At 58.2% G+C, this 21,790-nt stretch overlaps 1 protein-coding gene across 11 annotated transcripts in view; it reads left to right on the top strand.

Annotated features, from left to right (window-relative positions):
• Positions 1-21,790, top strand: part of SHANK2 (SH3 and multiple ankyrin repeat domains 2) — a 516,273-nt gene that overhangs the window by 84,676 nt on the left and 409,807 nt on the right. For all 11 annotated transcript variants that reach the window (XR_007156245.1, XM_047877830.1, XM_047877836.1 and 8 more), the window contains 3 exons: positions 9,483-9,686; positions 12,782-12,853; positions 14,868-14,976. Coding sequence is in view for 10 of the 11 variants with exons in the window: in XM_047877830.1 (XP_047733786.1) it covers positions 9,483-9,686; positions 12,782-12,853; positions 14,868-14,976 (385 nt within the window). In the remaining variant the exon portion in view is untranslated. The remainder of the gene's footprint in view (positions 1-9,482; positions 9,687-12,781; positions 12,854-14,867; positions 14,977-21,790) is intronic.

The following is a 21,790-nucleotide window of genomic DNA, read 5'->3' as shown; positions in this document are numbered from 1 at the left end:
GAATGATGTCATAAATACCATTGTATCTATCTATTATGAATCATTGACAGTGGTGAGCATTTTGTCACTTTTTTATCCCAGGATTAAAACGCTTGGCCCTATAAGGTCAAAGTCACCCTTAGTCCTCACGCCCAGCCCCCTCTCCTCAGCAGAAGCGCTGTCTTAAATTCAGTGTGAATCCCTCTTGCTTGCTGCCTGTATGTATCAGTGATCGCTGTATAGTGTTGCGTCGTGTAAAAACGAACATATGTACCTGGCATCATACTGGGCGTGTCATTTGTAACTTATTTTTTCCACCTGGCAGGTATGTTTTTGAGATTTGTCTTTTAGATTATCCATCCATCAGTAATCCATTTATCCTTCCATCTCACCCTCCCTCTATCCCTTCCTCCCCCATCCATCCACCCCCCCATCCAACTACCCATCCATCCTTCCCTCCCTTTACCCACCCACCCATCCACCCACCCACCCATCTCTCCATCTCTCAGTCTGTCTCTCCCTCCCTTTTTCATTACAGAAACAGATGGTCTGGATCTTTGATCTCTTCTTTGAGAGACCCTCCTGTGTCCTTTGTAGTCCCCATTTGGATCACTTTTGGGGGACGTGGAAGGCGTGGACTCTGGTTTTCTTTGTGGTTTCATTCATTGGTTGCTAAGGCCAAAGAGAGCCCCCCGCCCTTGCCCGGCCGCCGACTTCCCCCTGCCTCCATTTTCTCTGTGATGGCGGTGATGATCACCGACCTCCCTGTCCTTAAATGGAGTGGTTTACAGTTTACAGTTTTCATCAGGGAACTGGTGGGTTGTAAGTGGTTTAAAGCACGGCCAGGGCTCCAAGAGGAGGCCTTGATCATGGCAGGGCAGCTTGCTGAAGGCTGAGAGGGGCTTTACTTCCATTTCCATCATTAGGCAGTAGGGTAATGTTTTATACGCGAGAGGTCAGCCTGGCTTGCCGGGGTCTCCGTAGCCCGTGTGACAAATGTCTGAGTTGCTGTGCCCTTCTGCTTAAGCTTTTCTCTCTGAGAAGGTACTGTTTGGGGAAGTGGCTTTGGTCTGGAATGATTACACATTCTGCAAAAAAAAAACCCTTGGCAAATCCCACATTGTGTTGGGAACACTGTGGTTCCAAAGGCCACGCTGGTGAAGATTAGGACGTCTCCTCCTCCCCCGGTGTCCCAGGCTGATAAGAATTACCCAGAAGGTGGCCATGCCAGGGCCGAACCGTCAATATTTAATTTTCTGCGTCAGATCCAAGAGCGAGGCACTTTTCCAGCACCTTCTGTGGTCAGATCTCTGTGACTCGTCCTGCTGGGTCTGAGTCCTGCCCGCCCATTTTTGACCTTTCTCTTCCCACACCTCCTCCCTGGATGGACGGGGGCTCGTTCCCCACAGTGTCCGTGTGGCATCCACCGCCACCTCCCTGGCCCCTGCCCGTCTCCCGTCCACGTCACACCCCTGCCAGGGCAGCCCTCCTGGCCCATGGCTCCGTGTGCTGCTGGGACCCGGTGGGTCCGGCTCTGCCTCTGGGCCCGTGAGTTACAGCTGCACCTCTTACAGCTGTGTGGCTCTGGGAGCCGTTCTGAGTTTTCCCTGTTCCCCTCTAGACTCAGGAGCACTAGTCCCGACCTCCGGAGCCCACGAGAAGACGTGTCAGCAGCTGCAAGCATGTGGCCCCAACCCCAAACGTCCTGTCCCCGACTCCGCTTCTGGGGGCCGCCTGATGATGGCCATCAGGAGAGAAGAATTACCTCCCCTCCCTGGAGACGTGGGCCACCCCCAGATTCTGAGCGGCGCCTCTCCGTTTACCGTCACCTTGACAATGGCGGAGGACCACCAGTTAGCCCCTTAAAAATCAGCCCCAGCACGTGGTTCGCCCGCCGCTTCAACCGAGCACCAGGTGGTAGTTAGGCTTTTACTGTTTGAAAGGACTTATTCCGATTGGAAAAACGAATCCACGGCCGCTTAATCCTTTATTAGCGTTCAGACATCCAGAAGCACCCTCATGACTCCTGGTCTTCCTTCAGCACCCACGCACGAGGCTGTCCTCAGTCAAGGTCACCCAGCATTTCCTTTTCCCTCGGAATCCCTTATTTTAATCTTCATGCCTTAGCCGTGAGGGCGCTTGCCTGTTTGTCCCCACAGGTTCCAGCCCGAGAGGTCTTTGTGCACAGCAGGGAGCAGTGTTTCCTTTGGAAACCGCCCAGTCCCGGTTTGGGTTGCCTTGGCGTTGGCTGTATTTCGGAGGTGGGCAAATCTGCGGATTGCACGTGAACAGCTGTTATTAAAGGCGCAAACATGCCTGAGTGTCCCTTGAAATGGCCCCTGGCAAGTTCTGTGTGTTATGGCTCTCTTATTTATTTATTTTTAACTTTTCTTTAATGTTTACTTTTGAGAGGGTGCGGAGGGGCGGAGGGAGAAGGAGACACAGAATCCGAAGCAGGCTCCGGGCTCCGAGCTGTCAGCACAGAGCCCCACGCGGGGCTCGAACCCACGAACTACAAGATCATGACCTGAGCTGAAAGTTAGATGCTTGACTGACTGAGCCACCCAGGCTCCCCTGTCATGGCTCTTTTAAACTGCATCCTAAAGGGACTGCTAATGACATAAAGTGTGGCCCGGAGGAAGTCTTAAATTGTGAAATGCACTTCTTTGCAATGTGTGATGTGCTCAGAAGCCTGCATTTCTTTCAGCATATCCTGAGTTCTTGCTGGATGCTGCCTGCAGGTGCTCCAAGAGCTGGGATATTTATCCTCCCTCGGGTCTGTGTGTCCAGCTCTGGGTCCCCACAGGGTGATCCAGGGAGTGTCCCCTTGGCATCACGACCCCCGAATGCTTTGGCATCCTCTGTTTTTTTAACTCTTCCGGGTGGAAGTCAAGAGTGTGGTGGATTGAAGTGTCATCTGGGGAACACGAACGAACAGACGTGCTGGATGTAGTGGACCAAGAGTATCTGTGCCATCCGACCTTGTGGTGTCAACGGTTCTTTACTTGACCTCCAGACCGGGCCCTCTCACGGTGTTTATTTTATGCAGTGTGATATTTACCATTCTTTCAAGCTTTGTCTACCCCCTTCCCGACCTTTGTAAGACCTCACACAACAACGATTGCCATCATCCCCCTTGTACGGGACCCAGAGCAGATGTGGAGAACGGTTTACTCTTTTCCATGAAATTCTCTTGCCGTGTTATTGCAAGTCAAAACAAGAGATGTCCACTTGGGCATTGGTGGGCACATGACCCCAGAGCACAAGGGTTTTGATCCTTCATGGATTGTGTGAGTTTGTCGACACCTCAGACGTGGCCCACCCAGGCCTGTGGTCCTTAGTGTGAGGCAGAGACTTGGCCATGGTCACAGTGTTATGTGCTGAGTTGTCCCCCCCGCCCCATCCCTCTGCAGAAGTTCTAACTCCTGGCATCTTTGAATGTGAGTCTATTTGGAGGTGGGGTCTTTAAAGAGTTGATTCACGTAACATGAGGTCATAGGAGTGGGACCTAATCCAGTAGGAACAGTGTTTTAAAAAGGAGATCAGGACACAGACACGCACAGCGGGACGACCCCATGAGGACACGGGGGTAGGAGCCGTCCACATGCAAGGAGAGAGGCCTCGGGAGGACCTGGCCTTGCCCACGCCTGGGCCTTGGACACCAGCCTCCAGGACTGGGGGACAGTGAATGTGTGTGATTTAAGCCCCCATCTGTGGTGTTTTGTCACGACAGCCCTAGGAACCTATACACCCAGCATACGTGGCAGACAGACTGGGTGTCTGCCTCTATCTGTGTCCAAGTCAGTGTTCTTCCCCTTGTGTCCTGGTATTCTCGGTTGTGAGCCTCACATCTTGAAGAACAGCTACGACTCATGCTGACCAAGCAGGAGAGTAGGCGGCTCTCACTGTCTTCATTTCAGACTTGAGTTTGGCCGTGAGCTTTACCAGTGGAAGGGTGGAGTTTCATACCGTTAACCACCCAGCTGACCACAGCTGTACTGCTTACAATTCTGCAAACACGGGTGCAAGTCTGCCCTCTCTGGATCTTTGCCATATCTTAATGAGATAATGTGTTCCCGGTGTCCTGGGTGCAGAGCGAGCCCATGGTCACAGCAGCTCCCAGCATCCATCCTCACTGTGGTCAAGACCAGACCCTGCTCTGTGTCGGGCTATGTCACCCAGGAGCATTCCATTTCTGGAGGCTTGTGTTCAGTGTGGCTCACTTCCATCAGTGTATACGGAGCTTCAGGTGTGGATGTGCCAAGAAATAGACACACAGCCTTGTTCCCGTGGAGCAGCTCATAGTCTGGAGTAGGGAGGGACACTAATCAGCGGGGTGGGGGGGGGCCCGTGCACAGGATTGAGGGGGGACATCTCAGAAGAAGATGTGGATGGTTTCCCTGTGTTCGAATGTGCCTCTCTCCACTGAGTCAAGGCCTCTTGGGGCTCAGAAGACCTGATGCTGGCCCCAGGAAACCCTAGGAGCTTCTGGGACAGACCCCTGAACTGAGGCTGATGTCGGTCACTGAGTCCCGCTCTCCCTGTTAGATTTCGCGGTTCTCTGCCCTGTCAGCCCCACCTCCCTTCCCAAGCTACCACGAATGCTCTGCTCATCAGGCCTGAGGGAGAAGCCGCTGTGAATTGGGCCTTGGGGATGTCATTACATCCTCGTGCAGTTTTCGGGTGTCTTAAGCCACACAGCCCAGCCCAGACACTCTGGGAGGTTTCCAGGTGGCTCTGGACATCTCGGCATTTGGGGTGTCGCACTAGGAGATCAAAGAGTGACGGTTACTGAAATGTCATGAGGCAAAGTACATGCAGGACGGAGAGGCGGTGACCACAGGCTGGACAGGAGGGAGCAGCGGTCAGCCGAGTAGCTTGGGCTGTGGTCCGTGGGCGGTCAGATCAGCTCCCTGGGTTCTGTTCGGGACATTCGGTGGTTACCTCAACCTGGAGGGACGCTACAGAGGGTGAGTCCTGGGCCCTGTTGGGAGAGTGAGTATGATTTCAGCTGGCAGGCGAGGCAGGGAAGGGACGGTCAGCTGGAGGTGCAGGTGCACGGGGCACATACACGGCCTGGTGTACCAGGTAACCCCTCTCCTTCCATGCGTGGTGGGTGCTACCTACGTGCTCACACCCGGCTCCAGGAAAGCCCACCGTGCGGCCAGCTCGGAAGACACCAGACACATCCCGCTGCCTTTCCTCCCTCACCCCTCCTCAACTCCCATCCTTCCCCAGCAGCCCATCAGGCACAGCCCTGCTGCGAGGGCAGTCCTGGCGTGGGTAGTCCAGTCAATGAATGACAGCTGGGAGGCACGAAAACCTCAATGAGAAAACCAGCCCTAGGCCATATTGGAGGCGGTGAGAGACTCCACTCTCAGACAGGATGGAGAAGCTGAACATAAGTGCTCAAATGAGCCCCCGTGGATGCCCCGAGGGAGGAGTAAGTAAGCTGTCTGCGAGGGCACGCACACCGTGGACCGGGCCCGGGAACTAAAAGCCACGGGAGGGTTGGGGATGGGAAATTCAGGTCAAGGGCTCAGCACAGCATCGGCAGGGGACAAATCTGGGGGGAGTGATGAGTCTGGCAGACGGAGCATGAAGACGGTTTCTACCTGAAGTGAGCTTTCCTCACCCCGCTCTTACCACGTGATGCCTGATGAAGTGTTGAGAAGGATTGGTACCTTATTCCCGTCTCCCTATAGCCCTGGGAGATGGGTATGCTTCATAATCCGTCACAGGTATTCTCAGGGTGAGCGATTTGCCATATAGCACAGGGGGCATTGCCAAGATAGCCTGGGTGTCAGGAATCCTAGGGCCCAGCTACTGCCACTCAAGGGTGGCTTAGGGGAACGCCTTTATTCCTCTAGCTTCCGTCTTCCGCTTCCGTCTTCCGCTTCCGTCTTCCGCTTCCGTCTTCCGCTTCCGTCTTCCGCTTCCGTCTTCCGCTTCCGTCTTCCGCTTCCGTCTTCTGCATAAAGGGTCTTGTACCAGCCCTGGGAAGGGCATGGGTGGCAGGACACAAGATGACTGAGATGCGGGTCTTGCGCCTTAAGGAGCGCAGAGCCTGGAGATGACAATGACACCGTAGTGGTCAACATTTATTGAATCCTAATACGTAGGAACGGTGTAACCGCATTTCCCTTTACCACAACCACGAGTGAGCAGAATTATCATTATTATTGTTGTAGAGATAATTACGTGTAATCACATACTCCTACGTAATGAAAACAATCCGTACGGCACGCTTACATGTAACAAATACGATGATTACTGTTAATATAAAAACCATCATTATTATTCCCATTTCCCAGAAAACGAAGCTGAGTCTCAGATTCTCAAGTTCTAGGGCAAAGGACAACAAGTAGGAGATTCTAAATCCTTTCTTTCAAAGGGAGAACGTCTAGCCTCTGAGGTCCCAATAGCTTTGCAAAATAGAGCGACAAAGTGCTGGGACACGGGTGCTGGGGGAGACGGTAAAACACGGCTGCGAGGAAGCGTGTTCCTCTTCCACCTAACGGCCGGGCCTTGGGCCGCACGCACAAAAGAAAGCCCTCGAAGGGCCGCAAAGCCGTTCCGACGCAGATGTTCGCCCAGTAGGAATCCCCTTCTGAAGTAAGGCTTGGAACCACCTCCTCAACCCAGCAGTGGCGGGACGGTTGCTCTGACAGGGCTTGAATACAAAGGCGCACACTGGCCACGAGCCCAAGCACACCGTCCATTACACACACGGCGAGTTAGACGCCAGCACACAAACGGGTAACTCGAGGGTCAACTCTCTGTTGCTGACAACGCGATCCAACAGCCCAGCCCAGCCCGAACTGACTGCTGCCCACACCCTCCCAAATCTCAGTGGTGGGACCACCTCCCATTCCGGGATCCCCGGAGATGCTCCTTGACTCCTCCCTGGCCTGTACCTTCTAGGTCCCCCAAGGTTAATCTACAGCCTTGAGTGCTCGAGTCCCTGTCTGTGCCCCTACCCCTGCCCTGCGGGGTTTAAACCACAGACGTGTATTGTCTCCGGGTCCTGGGGGCTGGAGGCTGGGATCTGGGGGCAGGGAGGGCTGGGTCCTCCCGAGGCTCGGAGGGAGAGTCTGGGCCAGGCCCCTGCCCCGGCTGCTGGTGGCGATGCCTGGCGCTCCTTGGCTTGGAATGCACCACTTCCGTCTCTGCCTCTGTCTTTGCGTGGTACATGCACGTTTGTGCCTAAATTTCCCTGTTCAGAGGGACACAGTGGATTGCGGCCCGCCCTACTCTGTTACGACCTCATCTTAACTCGATTATATCTGCCAAGACCCTATTTCCAAATAAATCGCACGCACAGATAAAGGGGGTCAGGACGTCAGCATGCTTTGCGGGACACGTTCAACCCCTAACGGCCTGTATTATTTACGTTCTGTCTGACCCTTACAAGCCCATCCAGTTAGGTGGGTTCCGATTTTCACCCTGGGAACAGGGACTTCTGGGCCAGTGGGTTCGCCCAGGATCACAAAGGTAGTGTGGCTGGGCTGTAAGCCCAGGCCTTCCTGACCGCCAAGCTCCTGCTCCTTCTGGAAGTTTCTGAATTGGGTCTTCTTGGTGTTTCTTAGAGCAGGACAGTTCTTTGTTGTGCAGAACTGGCCCGCCCAGGGCATAGGCTCCACGGCCCCGGCTCCGCCCAGAGTGGCAGTGGGCGCTCTGTGATCACCTGCAAAGGCCCACGGGTCCCCTGGGAGCAGGTGCCAGCCTGTATTCCACTGGGTGCTCACCTGCTGGCCACAGTGCAGGGGCCCCAGGTCAGCCTGGGGTGCTGGCATCCAAGGGAACTTGGGTGTCTGTGTGGTTGGAACCAGAGGCCAATGGCGACTCCCGAAACAGGACTTGGCGTGTTTGTTATCTGCGGCCCCGCTCGGTCACGTCGGGCAGATCTAGTTTGTTGTGTCTCCAGATACTCCCGTCACCCAGCCAAGGCCGGCCGGGGCTGCGGCTGCAGTCATGAAGCGTCACCGAAGTGAACAGCCCACCCTCAGCCAGCCTGGTAGCCCCAAGGGAGCTCCGAGGTCACCCTTGAATTCAGCCATTGACAGTGGGGAGGGACGGATGGGTGAATCACGTGTAAGGGTCAGGTTTCCTGGCAGCGGGACCCTGGGCTGCCTGCTGAAGGTTCCTCATTGTTGAATGGGGCAGGTTCTTCTTACCTGGCGGGGAGGTGCTTCCCGGAGGCCGAGGCACGGGACGATGCGGGGAGGGCCTCCGTGTCCTTGGGCACGCCCAACCCCCAGTAGAGAACCCGTCCCAGCCTCCTGTCCTTTTTGAAGGTTTTTTTTACAGTGACAAGGCCATCTCGAGCCCCGGCTGATGGCTGTTCAATAGAACATCATTTTAATTCAACAAAAATGAGAAGTCACGGGGTGCCTGGGTGGCTCAGTTGGTGAAGCATCCAACTCTTAATATCAGCTCAGGTCATAATCTCGTGGTTTGTGGGATCGGGCCCCACCTTGGGCTCTGCACAGACAGTGCGGAGCCTGCTTGGGATTCTCTCTCTCTCTCTCTCTCTCTCTCTCTCTCTCTCTGTCTCTCTCTCTGTCTCTCTCCCTCTGCCCCTCCACTGCGTGTGCTCTCTCTCAAAAATAAAAAAAAAAAAACATTAAAAAAGTGGAAAAACAAAGTCTTTAAAAAAACGAGACGTGGTTAGAAGCAGATGTGATGCTGCGTTTGCTTTTCCTGGTTCGTTGGTGAATCTCCCAGAAGGGGGCCCGGGAGCATAACCTTTGGGTACTTAGTGGCACGGTTATACTTTTGCAAGGTGTGACTGATTTTGCAGGCCCCGTCTACACTCTTGAAGATTTAAAAAATTGCCACTCCTGGCACCCGATGGGATTTTTTTAAGTCCAACTGTGTTTCATCACGGCCTTCCTTTCTGGTTTGGGAGTGGCGGGGCTGGTCTGTCCACAGTCCGGTGGAGTGGCACGGCCGCTTGCCGTGGACTTTCCCACCAGAGAGGTTACGAGCCGAGGCCTCCCTCCGTGTCGGAGATGACGTGCGGCCGACGTACGAGGGAAATTGTGCTGTGCTCTGCTTGAGCCGCGGGTCTCAACGCGTGTTCCCTGTCACCTTCACGCTCGTGACCAGTGCAGGTTTGGGGCCCGGCCCGGACGTGCTGCCTCAGACGCTCTGCTGGGTGGCCGGGGGGTCGACACGGTGTCTACAAACGCTGGGAGTTTGAGAAGCCCCACGCAGGGGGGGAGCCGCCCGAGGCGGTCGTCGTCGTTGACCAGAAAACCACGGCCGGTGCCAAGGGTCTGAGTCAAGGCCGCAGAAGCCAGTGGCTCAGTCCTTGCTTTTCTCCTCCGGTGTTGACACCGTGTCTCCATCCGGGCGACAGGAGGGTCTGATCTCTCGTCCTGAAGCGTGGGGGCGGGGGTCCGCTGCTCAAAGAACTTCTGTGGAAACACCTCTGACATCTCTGGCCACGTGCCGGGTGGGATGTGCCACTGATCAGGTGTCTTTGTCCTTCTCTGCAGAAGTGCCTTCGGTTTGACCCGGACGCGACCGTGTGGGTCGCGAAGCAGCGGATTCTGTGTTCCTTGAACCAGAGCCTGAAGGACGTCCTCAACTACGGGCTGTTCCAGCCTGCCAGCAACGGGCGCGACGGGAAGTTCCTGGACGAGGAGCGGCTTCTGCGCGAGTACCCGCAGCCCGCGGGCAAGGGCATCCCCTCCCTGGAGGTACCGGCGTCTGCCTCGCGGCCTGGATGCGGGGTGGGGGGGAGGACCTTCGCGGGACTCCAGGTCTGACTTCAACAGGGCAGCGACCCCCAAGTTCGAAGTTCGTTGCGAGGTTGGGGTTGCACCTGATTTGGCGAAGCTCAGACGGCCGCGCCAGTTCTTCTCCATTTGTTTTGAGAAATCTTGGGGTGAGCCAACCTCGGGTGCGACTCAGGGTCATGTCGCGGGGGCCTGCGGGTCCTGGGGTGCGGAGTGGGGCCCGCTTCCGCCTCCCCGAGTCAGACTTCCGTCCCTGGATGTGGGCTGGCCAGTGGCCATCCGGCTGTGATCAGAGGCAGGATTTCCTTCCTGCTTCTTGCCCAGGAATGACCAGTGGGCTCGGAGCTGCTGTCGGTCCGGGCTGCCTCGTGAAGGGTCAGTGCGCAACCTGGGCCACACGCAGTGTGCCACCAGCCCCTGCCGCTCGGACCCCCGGCTTTACACGCGGTATTTCCACGTGACGTATTAAGGCAGTTCTGCAAGTCGCTGGCAGGTGGTCATTTCTCCCGTTGCTGTTATCGAGTGATGAGGCTCATTTCGGCCTCCTCAAACAGCGGGGGGCTGCACGCGGGGAATCGTCACCGGCCCGTGAGCAAGCTGAGTGGGCTTTGCCATATTCTCAGCGACGAGATCACTCTGGAGTCAGAGAGGTCATGGACCGAGGCCGGACCGAATCTGCACGTGCCTGGGCTTGATAGAGACTTTGAGGCTGAGGGTATCGGGACCCCCATTTGGATGGAACATGTGTCAGACCAGAGGGAAGGGTTCAGTGGAGGAAAAGATGGGGTGCCACTTGGCATCCTGTGGTTCGCTGTTCCGACCTCAGTTTGCTTCTCTGTAAAAAAAAAAAAATCCCGCGTCGGGGCCTGTTAAGCACCAGACACTTCCTAGGCGTGCTCGCCGTGCACAGGACTGTCAAGGTCGGGTGTGCCGGAGCTCACGCTTGAGTGGCAGGTGACAGACCGGGAACAGGAAACGGGCGATTCATTTTGCGGACTGATCATTTCCACATTGGGAGTAAAACCTGGCGAGAAGACCAGGACGTCCAGAACCCACTCTTGATCAGAGGGTGACTCCGGCCGGTCCCCCACCCACCGAGAACCAAAGGAGAGGGTGTGGGGACACCCTGTAAGCTGGGCAGGGCAGTGCCGTGGACTCCAGAAGGGACACACTCGCCCTCCCTCCCACGTCCTGTCCAGGGACTTGTGTCAAGGGGCTGAGGGGGTGGTTTGTCTGGGGGGGGCCTCTGTTCCCACGTGTGCGTCACCCCACACGGGGCTCGGTTCGTTCCTGGTAGCTGTGTGGCCTGGGCCTGCCACCCAGCCTCTCTGGGCCTCGGGTTCCCGGCTTTGAAATCGAGGGGACGTTACTCCCGCTTTCCTGGGGGGCCGTGAGGCTCAAGGGAGGGTGTCCGCGGGCAGCTGGCAATCTCCTACAAACGGGGGAGGGACTATACTTCCGTTTACTCGTCTCCTCGGGCCTCCATCCCGCCAGGTGATCCGCTGGGCGGAGGGAGACGGGCCTGGCCTCCCACCGGTCGGGGCGGCCGTGGCCGTGAGCTCTTTGCCCCTGAGAATTTTGGTAGAACGTGGTTGGCTGCGTGTGAAGCGCTGAGAAGAGATCAGGGAAAGGGTTTGTGTTGGGAGCTGCGTCCCCGTCGCCACAGGCTAGACACGAGGGCGCCTCGGGAAGCCGTCCTCCTCCTCTGAGCACTTCCCGTCCCGCCAGGGGACGTTCGCGGCCCCAGCGTCTTTTTACACCCCGAAGGAGTCCCGGTGACTCGGATTCCCTTAGAGGCGTCAGTCTGTGAGCCCCCACCTCTCCCGACGTCACCCTCGTGGCTCCCGAAACCTCGGAGTTCTGACGGGTACGGACCGGGTGTTCGAGGGGCTCACGCAGCCCAGGGTGCGGGGCACACGAGCACGCGGTCCTGCTCGAGTCTAGAACCCGGGGAAGAAGTCCCAAACCAGGTCTGGGGCCCCTGCTGGCGGTGCGGCCAGGGGAGACGGACGCCTGCGGCCCGCGGCCAGCGCCCGTGGTCCCGGAACTTTCCACCAAACTTCCGGGCTTCACCACGGGCTCGTTTTGGCACTTGACAGAAAGCCCGGTTTCAGTCCGTGCGACAGGAATTTGTCAGTTCGGACCCTGTATGTGCAGTCGGTGCCAGGATGGGCCCCCCGCCCCCGCTGCCCCACACCGTCCTTCCTGCCCCACCCCCACCCGCGCTCGTGCGAACCCCCGGGCTGTGGCGGAACCCAGGGAGGTGTGGGGCACATCTGGCCAGAGCCAGTCCGGGCCAGGACGCCCACGCACCGTCCTCGGGCGTCCCCACCGACAGATCGGGAACCGGAGTCTGAGATGGGAAAGCGTCCGCCCCGGGCTGGCGGGACGTCGGTGGGGCTGGAACCGAACAGGTGTCCTGACCGGGAGTCTTCTCGCAGACCGCTGGTGCCCTCCCCAACCGTCAGTAGCGCCTCCGGCACGTTTTATCTCCGAGGGGCCTCCGGGCGCGGCCTGAGGCAGAGGTGCTGGGGTTCAAGGCCGACTGGCACCCGCACGTTGGTCTTGGGCACTTCCGACGTCGGAGGAAAACGTGTGGTTTCCAGTTTGGGGACGGCGGGGGGGTGTGCACGTTTGCAGGGAGAGCCCGGGCCAGACCTGAGGCACGGGGGACGCTGGCTTTGCCGGGCCGGGCTTCTCACGCACGTTGGTGGGGAAGGACGTCAAAGAAACATCCTGATTTGTCCACGGGGCCACACGCATGGCCATGAGGACCCCGATCGCCACTAATGCAGAGGAGCGCCTGCGTGGCTTCTCTGTGGGAGGATACGCCTCCTTCGTCCCTTTGGGTGGCTCTCCTTTCTGTGGCTTCTCAGCCCCGTGGCTGCGGATCCCTGCAGGTGTCATTCTTGCGATGTCAGGGGTCTGTGGGATGACTGTGCTTAGTTTCCCTGGGAGAGTTAGCGGTGGGGCCCCTGCCTTCCACGAGGCGGCCTTTGAACACCATGTGACGTACTCACGTGTTTTCTTTCTTCCTGTCTCCGTCTCTGTGCCAGTTTCGATACAAGAAGCGGGTGTATAAGCAATCCAACCTGGACGAGAAACAGTTGGCCAAGCTGCACACAAAGGTAGGCGGGGACGGCTGCCGTTTCCACACCTGGCCTCGTGTCTCTTACGTGGCATCGCCGTCTCCACGGATCAGGGGGCCACGAGGTTTCCTCGGAGGCGGGACCCCGCCGCAGGGTGGGTCCTGACTTGTGCCCTCGGGGGCAAGGTGCATGCACCTGCATGTCCTCCGCTGGCGTGGCCCCCGTGGGCCTGACCAAACCACACAAATGAACGCGCCTTCCTGGTGCCCGGAAGGGCGTCCGCCCGCCAGAGCCCCTGGACGTGGCTCTCCTCTCCTCCTGTGTGACGAAAGCATGCTGGTGGCAAACTTGTGCATCGACTGGCATCGGAGGGGACGCTGCTGTAGGCACGTCTCCCTGGGTGTTTCTGGGAGGAGGGGTAGCCATTCTCTCTGAGCCACCGCTGGCGACAGGGAGGACAGCACTGAGTACAGAGTCAGCGAAAGAGCTGTTCGCACAAACCACCCAGAGGTGAGGCCTGCACGTGGCCGGCAGGGTTGACACAGAGAGCCGTGGGCTGCGGTCCGTGAGGGCTGGCTTGCTGGCGGGGCTCCTGCCCTTGGCCGGGGATGCCGTGCGTGTCCAGGGGCTGCTGGGGCTGGAGCGCGTGGCTGCATCTGCCTTAGTGCTGGAAAGGATGTGTGATTTCTGAGGATGCCCGAGGACGTGAGCCCAGGGAGGGCCAGCATCAGGAAGCCGCCTGGACCCTGCCCCTCGCCTGTCCCGGTGCCGTCCAGGAGAGCTCGCGGAGGGTGTTCTCAGCCAGCGGCTTCCCCTGGCTTTTGTTCTGTCCCCGATTTGTGCCGCGGTAGACGCGTGGATTTTACCGTGCTCAGCGGTTACGGTACGCCGTTATTTCTTTCTGTGCTCAAGTTGCCCAGATGTGGCCGGCTCTCTGCCCTCCGGCATGTCCCCACCGTCCTCTGAGTGCTGACAACTTTGTGGCCCAACTAATGTTCCTGGCCCGCGTGCACATTCCTTGCCCAGCCTTGGAATTTCCCAGGGTGGCCGTATTTAGACCCCAAGGTCTGGAGGAAGCTTCTGGCTGTTATGATTACTTTCTGAAGTGTAGATAAGAACGTGCTTTCGGATTAATAAGAACGTTGGTTAGTAAATAGCAGTGAAAGCGTTAAGTGACACCCAGTGTCTCTTGTGTCGCTGGGCATCTGTTAATTCTGGCCGTGGAATGTACAGAAAACATTCGGGCGGAGAACCAGCCTGTGTTGGCGGGCCAGAGGTCCCGGAGCCTCACTGCTGCCCCTGCGGTGTGTGTGGGGAGCCCGGTGCAGGGGGCTGCAGAATCGGGCCCGCGGCAAGGGTTGGCGTCTTCAGGTGGAGGCAGACGGGATACCGTGGTCGTCGTCAGGTAGCCCGGGGGCCGTCTGGTCCCTGTTGCAGACGGGGCCGGGCAAAGCTGGGGAGACATCACTCCCCGCCAGGGCTGACCCACGGATCATTTTGACCTCCCGAAAAGTGAATGTCTCTCCTCACCTTGAATCGCTCTGTGCCCAGGTGTCCCTGTTTCCATCCACGTAGTCACGGGGTCCACCCAAAAGTGGATTAGCCCAGCAGGAGGCTGCCCTGTCCGCTCTCCGTCGCAGCTGCTGCTTTCGAGACTAGAGAACACGAACAGCAGTCCCTGGGCCTCACGTCCCGGAGGTGGAGTCTGACGGCCTGGGTGGACCCGGGAAACTAGTTTTTCAAAGGGGTCCAGCTGGTTTGTCCTTTCAAAAGCAAAGGAAAGTCCTGTGGCTCTTGGCGACAGTGAAAGGCTGAAAGGCGAGAGATTTCTGAAACCCTCATCCAGGGCGGCCTGGTTGCACCTGCCGCGTGCTGGGCTTCCAGACGCCCAGCCACTGCCTGGTGGGTCCACAGCGCTCGGCGGGGGCAGGGGCGGGGGCAGGGGCAGGGGTGGGGGCGGCTCCCTCTCCAGGGCGGAAGCCAGGGCACACCCTGTCAGGAACCTTCCCGGCGACCCGTTAAGACATTTCTGTCTTTTCGTTTTTCTCTTTAGACCAATCTGAAAAAGTTCACGGACCACATTCAGCACCGCTCGGTGGAAAAGATCACCAAGATGCTGGAACGCGGCTTGGATCCGAATTTCCATGACCCGGACACTGGAGGCAGGTCCCGGGTGGGGGGGACGTCAGTACGCCTCGCTGCAGCGCAGGTTGAGTCTGAGGAGGTGCTTCTGTCGGCACCCTGCACACGCGTGTGCAACACTGACACGTCCCTTGGTTCTTGAAAGGGCTTTGTCACTCCTGCGTGAGTCGCGGGCGAGGGGGGCTGAGCCGGGCACCCGGCCCGGCACCCGGCACGCGATCGGCACTCGTCCACAGCTGCCGAACGAGTGAACGGATGAAGGAGGGAACGGATGGCAAGGCGTACGAGCTGTCGTGCACCCCCCGTGGGACACGCGCTGACACGCGCACGTCTTCCTAACCTCCTTCCGCGGTGGGCCGCTGGTCGTTCTCGGGTCAGAATCACAGGGGTCCCCGACCTCGGCCCCCGTGACGTCGTCTTTTTTAAACACTGCCTCTTCTTTAACCTCATCCCCCTCCCCGGTCTTACCGAGACGTAGTTGACCTGTAACGTCATGTTGGCTTCGGGCTGCAGCGTAACCACCCGATACGTGTACGTGCACCTTGGGAACTGAGCCCGTAAGCCTGGTTAACATCCCTTCAGCGACTCGCACATGTGCCCTACGGTGACGTTAGCTCTCGTCCCCGGGCCGCACCGACATCCCCAGGTCTCACCCGTCTTGTGACTGGAGGTTGGTGTCTTTGACCACCCACACCCGCCATCTGCTCTCTTTAGGGAGTCGGCGTTTTTAGGTTCGGCGCGTTGGCTCACACGGCATCTGTCTGCCTGGCTGAGGTTGCGCCGGGCCCTCCGGGTCCATCCATGTTGTCAGGAGGGTGGGGCTTCCTTCCTTTTTATGGTGGGACCCTGCTCCACGGTGGGGCCGGGCGCTTGTTTGTGGGGGGAGGCGTCTGTGTTGTGGGGCGTTCACAGCACCGCTGGCCGCCACCCCAGGCACCAGTGGCACCCCCAGGTGTGACGACCAGACTGTCTTCAGGCATTGCCTGAGGTCCCCTGGGGCGGAGCGCAGTCACCCGGGGGAGGGTGTCCCCTGCCGGGAGGCACGCCAAGCTGGGATGGCCGGGAGGACTCAGGTAGGCTCCGTGGCAGCTGGAGTGTTTGTCCCTGCAGGTTAGTCACCTTGGGCGGGAGAGCGCTCCTCCTGGACTCATCCGGTAGGGCCCCCGCTTCCCCTCCTCTGGGGACCGGCCGGCCCCTCTGTCCGGGCCACCGTCACTTAAATGTGTCCCACCGCTCTGGGCCGTTACTGGGCCCACAGCAGATGCGTATGTCAGCTCAAGAATGGAGCCTTCTCGTCATCTCTAGGGGCTCCTCTGACCCCCTCGAGCTGGGACAGGACCCCCACCTCGTGCCTGTCCAGCCGAACGTGTCCCCCCCCCCCCCCAGCTCAAGCTGCTGTGCTGTGATCACCGTTGACTTGTGTGTCTCCTAAATTTAACTTCTGACCACAGCTTCAGTGCCCGAGACGCCAGGAGATGGGACACGTGGCAGGGGGGCACCGAGGGCACACGTGGAGGGGACACAAGGACACACATGGAGGGGGCAGAAGGCACATATGAGGGGACACAGAGTGCATGCATAGAGGGGACAGAAGGATGCACATGGGACACAGAGCACACGTGGAGGGGACACAGAGCACGCATGAGGGGTCACGGAAGGCACACTTGAGGGGACACACAGGGCACACATGGAGAGGGCGTGTGTCTGTGTTGTCTGTGGGTCCTTCCTTGGGGCAGCCTTTGGCCTGGGCGTCCGCCAGCCTGGCCTCTTCCGTGGCAGTTTCCAGATGATTCCACGGGGCGGGGCCGGCGGTAGGGGGAGGTCGAGGGTCTGCTCTGGGCTGCCCTTCTTCCCGCACGACCCCCTCGCCCGGAAGCAGCAGTCGGCAGTGACGCGTCTTCCAAGGCAGACCCTCACCCGGCTTCCAGAGCCACACGGCTCAGAGCCCGGGTTGTCTCTAGACAGACGCCTGTGCCCTTTCCCGCGCCCTGCCTGGAGCTGGACGCCGCGGCCCGTAGGGGCCCATGTCTTCCTCTAGGGTGCCCCGTCTCCGCTCCGGCCGCTGCTTCTTGCCATCGAGCAGTGTGGGTTTGGATTTGTTTTCTCGTCTGGACAGAGAAACTAGAGACTTGTTTTCAATTGTTCTCCCAGGGTGGCAGCCAGACGTGAATTGTCTGGGTCAGGATTTCTTTTCTTTTTTTTCTTAATTTTTTTTTAATGTTTATTTATTTTTGAGAGAGACAGAGGCAGAGCGTGAGCCGGGGAGGGGCAGGGAGAGAGGGAGACACAGAATCCGAAACAGGATCCAGGCTCCGAGCTGTCAGCACAGAGCCCGATGTGGGGCTCGAACCCATGAACCACGAGATCATGACCCGAGCCGAAGTCGGACGCTTAACCGACTGAGCCACCCAGGCGCCCCCTGGGTCAGGATTTCTCCTGGTGGTAGTTAATATTCTTCTGTTAAGCGGAATCTTCCCTGGTTTCTCTTCACCCTCTTTTTTTTGCTTTTAAAATCAGCCGACGTTATTTGTTAATGGTTTACAGAAAAGTTAGTGGATAAAGTGGGAGTTCTGTGGTCCGATAACCACCAGCTTCTCACGTTGGCATGGCTGATGGTCACACCCCACGAGCCGGCTATTACTAATTACTAATTAGAGTCCGCGGGCTACCCCCGGGGGTCGCTGTTGGTCTTGCACATCCTGTGGGTTTTGACAGATGCCGTGACGTGTCTGTCCCTACAGTGATACACAGACTCGTTTCCCTGCCCAAGAGGCCCTCGGTGCTCCATTCATTCCCCCTCCGTCCCCGCCGACGCCCGGCAGACCCCAATGTCTTTACTGCCTCCGTGGTTTTGCTTTTTCCAGGGTGTTGTAGACTCAGAACCCTATAGTATGTGGCCTTTTCACACTGGGTTCTTTCACTTGGTTAGATGCGTCTGTGTTTCCTCCGTAACATTACGGCGTGGGAGCTCACTTCCCTTTGGCGCTGAATGCGATCCCGTTGTCTGGAGGGACCACAGCTTGTGTGTCCGCCACCTGCTGAGGGGCGTCTTGGCTGCCTCCGGGCTTTGGCAATTGTGAAAAAAGCTGCTATAAACATCCGCGTGCAGGTTTTTTTTTTTTTTACCGTATGTAGGTATAACTAACAAAGAGTGAACACAGCAAGTTTTATTTTTAAAGGCCAAACAAAAGCACGTACGGCCTGCAGAAAGGGCGTGTAGTTAAGATACAAAGCGCTGAAGCAGAGGCCGCGTGCGGCCCCGAGACCCTGAGCAGGCAGTGCCTCCGGCCCCTCACTGCGCCCCAGCCCCGCCACTCTGTCCCCAGTGCCTTCGGATTCCTCACGCGCGTCCGCACGCCAGGCGAGAAGCAGCTATTCCCGTCGAGGGACGGGGAGAGTCTGGGGACGCCTGGCTGTGTGGGGTGCAGTCGAAGGGGCCTCTCCGGTCTCGGTGGGATGACGGTACCCAACGGGGCAGGAGCGCTGGAGTGTCACCCGGCAGAGTGCATCACGTGTCCAAGGGCGATGCGTCATCTGCCATGAGGTCTCCAGAAAGGCCGTGCCGTGTTAGCACTGCGGAAACTCGAGATGTGGTGTTCTCCTTGTTTTGGACCCACGGGGACGACTCAGAGTTGGCCGTAGTGGGCTGCCTCCAGACAACAGCTCGTGTGACCAACTTGTCCCTGTTCTCCTGAAATGGCCCTGGTTTCCACACAGAAAGTCCCATGTTTGGGGTTCCCCCTGGTCCCAGACAAACTGGTGCAGTCACTCTAGGGTGACAGGGCGCTTAATACCGCTGTGCTTACGTCACAGCCTGCTAAGCGTCCCGTGATGTGTCAAGGGTGTGGAAAGCCTCTTGCGCCTCAGTCCTCTTATGTCCCACGAAGCTGGCCTCTTTGCGCCCCAGTGTCCTCTGGGAGCCAAGGAGGCGGAGCCCAGGTTTAATTGCTCTGAGACCGCAGGGTCCCTGCTGTCACCCCCGGGGGGGAAAGGAGGTGGGTCTGTCTTCTCACACGCGTGCCTGGTGGGACGTAGCCGGGCCTCCGGCTGGTGCAGAGGGTCCAGGACCAGAGGGTCTGTGGTCGCTGAGCGAGCCCCCTCCCGTCCCCGGACGGGACCACGGGCTGCAGCACCGTCCCACGTGCTGACGCCACACCATCACCCTCACCGGCTCTGACAACTGGAGCGGGTGTCCACGCTGAGTTTGGTGACTTTCGCAAAGCCACTTGGCGAGCAGCAGGATCCGCTGAGAAGCAGACTTCTTCGCCCCGCCCCGCCCTGCGCAGGCAGTAGAAAGCAGCGGGCTTCCTAAGGGCAGGAAACACGACATTCAGACGCGGGCCGCGTCCCTGTGCTCGGGCTGTGCGGTTCTCTGGCGTTTCTGGGCCACCCGCGGGGCCCCGAGGTTGAGGAAGTGGCCCTTCGGATTGAAGGATGCACAGGAGATAATTAAATCTCCATGGAACCGCCTGTCAATTAAAACAAGGCGGCCTGTGATCACAGCCAACCATCGGTGCCCGTTCTAGTGGAAATTTTAACAAGTGACGGCCAAGGTGGTCTAAAGAACTGAAGCCTTGGCCACCAGGGTCTGGGGGCTCATCTCCTGCTTTGGCTGGAACCGCTGGGACAACGCATGTGGTATTTTGAGCCCCAAGAAGGAAACAAAACGAGCACTTTGAGCGAAAATGAGTTTAGTGCTTTTATTTTGCACCGCGCTCCCCAACTTGAGGGAAGCCCGGGTACCACGAGGGCGGGGTGTTGATAAAGCCAGAAACGTCTTTCGACTCTTGAAACCTATTGAGAAGTAAAAGACTTCTCCTTGATCGAGTGGGTCTCGCCAGGCACCTGTGGTGAGATCCAATTTGGAGTTAGTTTCAGGGCCAGTGATCGTAGCTCGTCAGCTTGTCGGGCTGGCGTGGATTGTCATCCGTGCCGACGTGTGCTCGGGTCTACCACGTGTCACCGCAGCCTGGCTCCTGGGAGTCCCTACCCAGCTCCCACACGGCCCAGTTAGAAGGCTACGCGGGCATTCTGGATCCCTGTGCACTGAGCCTGGCCTCCTCCGAGTGCCGGCCTTGAGATCAGAAGAAACGCGTTGGACGTGGGTGGCGACCAGGGTCTGTAAGCGGCTGGCTCCCTGCAGCCGCTGAGTGAATCCCGGGATGAGGCCCTCCAGAAAGAACAGCAACGGGCAACGGGAGAGGGGCAGTTTGAGCAGACGCGCTCTGGAACCTCGTAGAGGTCGGTCTGCAGAGGGTCGGGGACTGCGGACGAGGTCTGTGCCACCACGGAGGAGGTCCGGGTCATCTGGCTGGTCAGGCGCACTTCCTGGTCCAAAGAGGGCCTGTCTTTAAATGGGAGCTCAGGCAGAACAGCCAGTGATGTTAGGGATTGGCTTACTTCCACCCACCGCGTTTCAGCGAGGGCTACAGGAGACACATCAAGGTGCTTGCGGTGAAGAGGAAGGACATTAAGCAAGGAAGGAATTGGGTGGGGGCAGGACGAGGGCCCACAGGGGGGGCTTGGCCCCGGGACACACCCCAGGGCTGGCTGGGGGAGAGGAGGTCAGGCTGGGAACGCCTCACAGCACCCCGTGACATGAGGTGCACGTTCCTCAGGATGCCAGCCGGGGACAGGTCAGTGGCGGCATTGTCCTATCAGACCATCGCCTGCAGCACAGGCGTGAGCACGTGACTTATGCTAGAGCAGTGTCAGAGCTACAGGATTATTAGGAAGACAGCACAGAATGTTCTACCTGCTCCCCACGGCCCATTTCCCCGACGATGGCTGTCGTACCTGAGCGGGGCACATTTTATAATTAATGAACCAATCCTGATGTGCCGTTCTTAACCGCGGCGCATGCTATCCTCATATCTCATTAGTAGTTCCTTAATGTCCCTTTTCTGCCCCCGGAGCCCTCATGGAACTTCATTATCTTGTCTCCGTAGGCCCCTCTCGGTTGTGATGGTTTCTGGAGCTTTCCTTGTTTGTGCAGCGCTCGGCTCTTTTGGGGACTGGCCGGGTATTTTGGAGAACGCCCCCCCCCATTGGGGTTTGTCTGACGTTTATGTCATGATGAGACAGGGTTGTGGGTTTGGGCGGAGGACCACAGGGCGAAGCGCCCTTCCGGTCCCCGTCGCGTCCGGGCACGTGCTCCCCGCCTGTCTCGTCCCCGACACGCTGACCTTGCTCACCTGGCTGAGGTCAGTGTCAGGTTCCCTTCTATGCGGTCACTCTTCATCCCCTTTATGGACCATCCTTTTCAGAAGGAAGCCACTAAGCACAGCCCACGCCTGATGAGTGGGGAGTGAGGCTCTACCTTCTTGGGGACAGAGTTTCTGCACACGTGATGGGGAACTCTGCCCGGGAGGCTTCTCTTCCCGCCCCCCCCCCCCCCACCCGCCTTCATTTATTGACTCTTACTAACATCTACTCTGTTAGTTCTATTGGGATGGACTGATGGGTATTTAATTTGTAATCTGGGTTATGACCCCGTGCTAGGTTTCAGCATGGGGCTCCAGCTCTGGCCACTGACTCCCGTGTCCTTTTGACAGACCCCGTCCGTGTGGGTCGTTAGTTTTTGGCCCCTTGCTCACTTCCCGGCACTACAAGGCACCCCGGGCTCATCCTGTGTGCCTCCTGCCCAGACCTAGACCCCGCCAGTCCTCCGGGAGCCTGGTTTCTCTTCCTGGAGAATGGTCTTAGGAACCAAGATCTGGGTGCTGGGTGTGCTCGGTGCTGCCGGGGTGTCGTTGCTTCTGGGCCCTCAGACGACAGAACAACAAACTCTGTGTGTGTGTGTGTGTGTGTACTAACTCATGCCTACGTGCATAC

This window comes from Prionailurus viverrinus, chromosome D1, assembly GCF_022837055.1.
Source record: "Prionailurus viverrinus isolate Anna chromosome D1, UM_Priviv_1.0, whole genome shotgun sequence".
Taxonomy (NCBI): Eukaryota; Metazoa; Chordata; class Mammalia; order Carnivora; family Felidae; genus Prionailurus; species Prionailurus viverrinus.
The sequence above is the reverse complement of the archived record's forward strand: the minus strand, read 5'-3'. Positions and strand labels throughout refer to the sequence as shown.